This window comes from Diplotaxodon limnothrissa, linkage group LG3, assembly GCF_057381915.1.
Source record: "Diplotaxodon limnothrissa isolate DT_005_m linkage group LG3, D_limnothrissa_male_GT1.1, whole genome shotgun sequence".
NCBI classification, from domain to species: Eukaryota; Metazoa; Chordata; class Actinopteri; order Cichliformes; family Cichlidae; genus Diplotaxodon; species Diplotaxodon limnothrissa.
The window spans coordinates 54,520,720-54,527,541 of record NC_140598.1 but is presented as its reverse complement, the minus strand read 5'-3'; the positions used below and the strand labels follow the sequence as shown (position 1 = coordinate 54,527,541).

Below are 6,822 nucleotides of genomic sequence, written 5' to 3'. Positions count from 1 at the left end.
TGTTGTTTAGGTGGTGGTGGACTCTTGTTGTTCTGGAACCGTCGCAGCGTCGGGCCACCCACCATCTGTAGAAGTGGGACAAGGGAACAGATGGCGCATCCAAGCCGGGCTGCAGGGTTGCTGACGCTGAGCGTTCGTGCAGAACTGGAGATCAGTATCAATCATTAAAATAAAGCACTGCCGCCGTATACAGCACAGTGCGTTTTTCAAGGTTACCAATGCCAATGTGGTTGCGATAGAAGCGAGGGTGGGGGGACTGGAAGCATCGTATGTCGACCATATTGAGGCGCAACGATCGGGCGACGATTTGACCGCTGGCATCAACTTAATCCCTTCTGACGTGTCTCTGTCTCGGTGAACAATGGTTGACAATCGCTACGCCACAGCTCTGGTCATCGCCTGCGTGCTGAGCATCATAGCCACCGTGTATCTGTCGGTGGCAATCGGAACGCAGCACTGGTACCAGTACAGCAGCCCCACGGTGCGCGGAGAGGCCAACATTTCCGAGTTGCGCTCGCTGTACGAGGAGTTCATAGACGGAGAATTCGATGAGAAAACCTACAGCGACACGTTGTTCCGTCTTAACGGGACTGTGGGCCTCTGGTGGCGGTGTGTGCTTGTTCCTGCCAACGCTCACTGGTACAAAGAGCCAGGTATGTATATGTGCTGACGTCAGTAGCACAGTGTCCTTGTAGCTTTACGTGAAGTTGGATCATTCACGTCTCAGATGGTTTAAACTATACAGAGATGGCTTTTGCTGCTCTCTAATTGAGCATCTGGTCTCAGGCAGGTGTGGTATATTCCCAGGCCTCTCCTCTGTTTTCATCACATCTCTATGCAGAGCATTTTATTTTGTTTCCCACTACACAGACTTAGACAGGAAATCAATTCCAACCCTGTTCCTCCAATTATTCATTATAGGGTCACGTGGGGGGGCTTGACCCTGTGCCAGCTGTCACAGGGCAAGAGGCTGTGTGCATCCCAGACAGGTCTGCCTGTCCCCTGCAGGGCTGACACATACAAAAAAATTATTCATAGCTACAGCCAATTTAAAATCACCAGTTAACCCAACCCCACTAACTGCATGTTTTGGACTGTGGGAGGGAGCTGGCCTATCGGGAGAGAACACACCTAAGCACGGGGAGAACGTGCAAACTCCAAACAGAGTGGATTTTCGCTTTCTGGTGCTAACCACCACACCAACATGCCATTCAATTTTAACCACTGTTGCCAATTAGTTTGATCACTCAGTTTTTTTGATCACCAATTTCTACCTGGGCCTTACGATCACTTTCATTTGTAGGTGAAAAACCAACCGTACAGTAGGTATTTCCTGTCGTGCTTAACGCTATATTTCTTTTCATAATGTGAAAAAGTTTTCTCAGGGCTTTCACATTTCCTTTACATTTTGTGCGCATTTGTACAACCAGTTTCTCCACAGGTAGTACGAAACTCAATGTTTGAAATGAAAATTTAATTCAAATGCACAGTAAATGGAGTATAAACGGGAGCCTGATCTCTTGTAGGTGCCAAGATGGTGCTGGAGTGTCGAGGCTTCACTCTACCTCAACAGTTTACTCCAAAGTACAAAGAACCAGGGAACCACAACAGCGGGGAGGACATGGTGCGCACATGTAAGCTCAGCCACAAGTTTATGCTTTTTAAAATATGCAAAAACCACACTTTAGCTGTGAGAATATTCTATATTAGATTCAGCCTCTTGTCTAAGTAGTGCATTACTTACATCTGATGTTGAGTACTACATTAATCCCAGTCAGGGCAGAATCTTATCTCGCACATCCCTCTGTGTGTGCGCAGATCTGTGGAGGTGCCAGTTTCTGCTGCCGTTGGTGTCTCTGGGTCTAGTGGTGTTGGCAGGTCTGACTGGATTCTGTGCCTGTCTGTGCCGAAGCCTCACACCAACTCTTGGAATAGGAGTGCTTCACATGCTGGCTGGTAGGAGCAATGTTGAAATCCATACATGTTGTCAGACTGTGCAATTAAACATTTTAATAAGGGTTCAGGGATGTAAACTTTTACATCTGAAAGTAACTCTACAAACTTATTTAAATATAGTTCTCTCCATGGTTTGTTATTGCTTTTGTGAGGCATGAAAATCACAATGACATAATCTAGTCAGTGTCCATTTTTTTATGCACAGTCTGTGGTTATAGTGCATGTTGAGTCAATCTCACATTGTCATGACTGGGAACCAAGCAGATCTGTTGGCAAAGTGGACCTATCATGCACATTTTCAGCTTTTATTCTTGGTAACTAAAAGAAACTTGATGAAACATTCAAAATAATCTTTATTTTTCAGTTCAACCACCGTCTGAAACACACTGTTTGCATTAAATTTAACAAGCAGAGTGTTTCAAGCAGTCTGGAGCTCAAGCTTTTAGCTCACAGCGAATACTTTTCCATACGAGAAGAAGGTTTCCATTAATATTATTTCCTAATAGTCGAGCTTTTTCCACATTAACCAATCTAATGTGAAACAAGCAGTGATGCTGCAAAATGATAAATATACTATCTGGACGCTTAGCATTTGACTTATTACGAAGTGAATACCAAACTATAAGCACAAAAATTTCTACCTAAACATAAATTTGAAATCTGATAAGTGATTAAACCCTAACTAAGTGTGTCTGTACGCCATCCAGGTCTCTGCACCTTAGCCACAGTGTGCTGCTACCTGGCGGGGATGGACCTGCTCCACAGGGTGTCGATGCTACCCGACAAAGTGGACGGCTCTCTCGGCTGGTCGCTGTACCTGGTCCTCATTTCTTCACCTCTCCACATGATGGCTGCCGCCCTGCTAGTGTGGGCGGCGCGCAGCCATAGTCAGAACTACTACCGCATGACTGCCTACCGGGTGGCATAAACTGAGATTTAGCTCTGGATCTTAAGCCCTGTTTAGAGTCTGACACCAAGATTCGTTTTCTTAATGAGTTGTGGGGGTTTTTTCCTCTACGTGTTTTTGTCTCTCAAGGATTAAGAATTTTTGCATGTCCTGTACACTAATGACCCTTCTTGCTGCGTTAACAGATTTGATTTTTATCTCCTGGGGGATGGAAATGGTTTGCAAATCAGATTTACCAGAACAATATGTAGTATACGTGTGCTTCAGACTAACTTGAAACGAAGTAGAGAAGCATTAGCAGTGCCCTACTTTCATACAACATAAATTTTATCAAAATCTCCAAAGTGCAGGTCAGTCACATCGGAAAAGTAGATATATTGCGATTTATTTTCATAGTTTAGTTCTTTGGAGGCAGTGATAAGAAGGCATGACCCCGTGAACTGCATACCTGGTATCAGAGTGCCAGATAAATTTTAAAAAAAAATCTTGTTTGGAAGAAAAGTAAAAGCAAGTTCTTAAATGACAGTTTACACAGGTTTCATGTGTACTGACTTCAGTTTTCCTTCCTTCTCATCCCATCTTATCAGATTACAGAGATTTTGTGATATTGCTGTTCTTCCTGTTTGTCATAAGGGCACATGCGTACTGCACATTTTTAAACATCTTTGATCTGTTGAAAATTGAACAGGATTTAATTTTATCTTTTAAAAACGTCACAGTTGTTGTCATAGTTTTCTTCAGTCCAATATAAATCTTCCATTGTAAAAATATAATCAAGTCAACTGACGTATAATGGAAAATATTTTAACTTTCGCAATTTTTGTTGATTTTGTTGATGACGAATGTGGCCACAGGTTTGTTGTATTTACACAATGTTCCCATGACTAGAATTTAATTTACAATTCTGTTTCAAATCCTCTGTTGTTGTTGTTTTTTTACTTAAGTTTATTTATTTATTTATTTATTGTTTATGGTAGTTATTATGTTCAGACTGTGTGTATAATTTGTTTACTACACGATGTATGTATTGCATTGCTTTGTTTGCTTTTTGATCACATCATGTTGTGACTGATTTTTGTAGAAAAAAGTGAAAACCACAGTAGTGCTCATTTACTTTTTTTTTTTTTAGTTGAGCACATACATTCATGAAAGTAATTTTCTTAGTTCATATTTGGGTGTTTTTTGTTGTTTATTTGATCGATGTATGTCCCTCAGCTGACGGATTAATGTGCTGAAAAACAAACAAACTGTTTTAGTCTCATTTCCCTGGTTGGCACTATGAATGTACTTTAAAGGCCATATTATGATAAGCTACAGCATTTCTTTGCACCTAAATTAATTTCAAACATATTCTGACCATTGCTGTAGTAATCAGTAGTGAATTTCTATATTTTTAAAATGTAAATATTAAAATAATTACATTTGGAGAGAAAAAATACCACTATTACCCACAAATTCATGATATCTGTTTGTGAAATATCACTGCTGATAAAGATTTATGAGCTTCATGAATATCTGAAATGATGCACTGTTCGTCTCATTATGAAACACATTGTATTTTACACATTCACCCTTTAAATACTGGAAACTCAATCCCTGAATGCACACTACCATGTGTTGTTTGTGAAAGAGTGCTTAATCCCCCTGTTATGAGCTGCAGCAGTTGATAACTATGTATTTAAATATCGTGTGTGAGTGTGAACAAGCATAACACATGTCACCATTTCAATAAAAAGTTTTGTAAAAACTGAATTCAGTCATCAGTCTCATGTGGTTAACATCTTTTGATGCAAATTCCTGCTCATCAGCTTGTTGCTCCTGCTCTGCCTGCACTCGGATTGCAGGAATCATCACCGTAGCCCAACTGTCGCAGAGTGAGTCACTGAGTACATCCTGGACGCGGCGCCAGCCTCTTGCACGGCTTCCTTTTTTCTTTTATATTTTGACTTTGCTTGTACAGCCAGTTTCTCCTCAGGAAATAGAAAATACACCGAGATTTTAAAAAAACGACAGCAACGTTTGAAATGAATGTAATTCATACAGTAAATGGAGTTTAATGTGCTTAAACACTGAAATAACTGATCTCTTGTAGGTGCCAAGATGGTGCTGGAGTGTCGAAGTTTCACTCTACTTCAACAGTTTACTCCAAAGTACAAAGAACCAGGGAACCACAACAGCGGGGAGGACATGCTGCACATATGTAACTTCAGCTATACTAGTGCATTAATTACATGTGATGTTGAATAATTACCCCAGTCTATGCAGAAGTTTGTGACATGCAGAGGAAGGTACTTAAATGCCTCATTTACTAATAATCTCACATCTCCCTCTCTCTGTATGCGCACACCTATGGAGGTGCCAGTTTCTGAGCAGGTCTGACTGGATTCTGACTTAGAATAGCAGTGGTTCATCTGCTTTCTGGTAAGCGCAATATTCAAATGTCAACAGACTATATTAGTAAACAGTTTACTAAGGCTTCAGGAATGTGACCTAGTACATCTAAAACAATGTTCCCTCTAATTTTTCATGTGTCTGAGCGAACACACAAACTCCCTGAGCGATCCCTTGGACCACTGTGAGCAACAGCAGACGTGTGCACTGTGGTCACGCCAGCATCGAATCCATCCAAGTTACATGGTTTATTAAAATAATCCAATTACAGCATTTACATTTATGTTAGACTACTTTTAATTAAGTGCTTTAGCCCACTTACAATGAAAAAAAATCTTGTTCATGAACTGTGTAGTATGTTAACACTATTGGAAGTAAAAATATCTTGAACTCCAATTTTGAAAACACAACTTTCTTTTTTTTTCTTCCTATAAAGCTGTGACTTGTATTATGAGTTTGTGGTCTGGGAGAGAGTCCTGTAACTCTCTGTCTGCATAATACAGAATATAATGACCTATGTTGGGCAATTAATTATATAGTTGCTTCTTCAAAAAAGTAACTGAGTTTTGCAAACAACAAAGTTTATTTGCAGCTGTTTAACCTAAAAATGCAGCCAAGGCGTTTTTCTAGAATTTACAGAACAATCAGCTGTTCTGCATCAAATCTGATGCCACACAAATTATCTGTGTCACTCCAAAAAATACTTTCTGTCCACTATGAGATGAAGGAGAACAACAGCCTGATACCTGCAGGCCTGACAACAGGAGGTGTATCACTCCTGTAACACCTGTAACATTCAGCAGTCACCTCAATGTTCTGACACACACAACAAAACTATTGACTACACTGCACACTAACTACACAAGATTTGCGCTAAACATCGCAAGTCACAAGTCTCTCACATCTCTAAACACTCCTAAACTTCCCCCCAACCAAAGTAATTTTTTGATTTTGGTTTGGTTTGGTTTTACGTGGCCTATCAACACAATTTAAAAACTGGGATTAAGTCCACACTTTTTCCGTCAATTGTTCCGTCTGTCCTGCTCACATCTTCCATGGTTGTTCATGTTGTCATTAATGTGGCTTCACTCCACATCAGCCACGCTGCTTTGCTAGCTAAAACACCGGTGTCGGCACATAAGGACGCTGTCATAGCCTGTCAGCGACGTTGATTAGCTGCGAATGTGAATCGCATTATTGGCTGGACTATGGAATAAGGTGGCATCATTCTAATCCCATACGGGAGCAGCCAGTCACTGACTAACACTGCAAAACAGAATTGTTAACGTATTTATTTTAATTTCAGTTCAGGTTAGATTTCATTTCTGTGCGCAGAGACCATGCCACATGCGCAATTGCGCATGCGCAGCTTAGAGGGAACATTGATCTAAAATTAGGTTATTTATGTAAATGTAATTTCAGTTTGACAAATACTTTCAAAGTAATTATAACATTGCAAATTATAATTATATTTTGCTTTATACTTTTTTTGGGGGGCAAACAAAATACCCAGCCTATTTTATGTCACAGTGAATTATAGATTTGCCATGCTAACCGTGGCAGCTAAC

At 40.4% G+C, this 6,822-nt stretch overlaps 1 protein-coding gene across 1 annotated transcript; it reads left to right on the top strand.

Annotated features, from left to right (window-relative positions):
- Window positions 1–361: 361 nt before the first annotated feature.
- LOC146636615 (claudin domain-containing protein 1-like) lies at window positions 362–2,884 on the top strand. Its single transcript, XM_085350941.1, has 4 exons — window positions 362–653; window positions 1,527–1,634; window positions 1,819–1,956; window positions 2,664–2,884. Exons 1-4 carry the CDS (start codon window positions 362–364, stop codon window positions 2,882–2,884), a joined length of 759 nt encoding a protein of 252 aa, XP_085207067.1.
- Window positions 2,885–6,822: the final 3,938 nt, after the last annotated feature.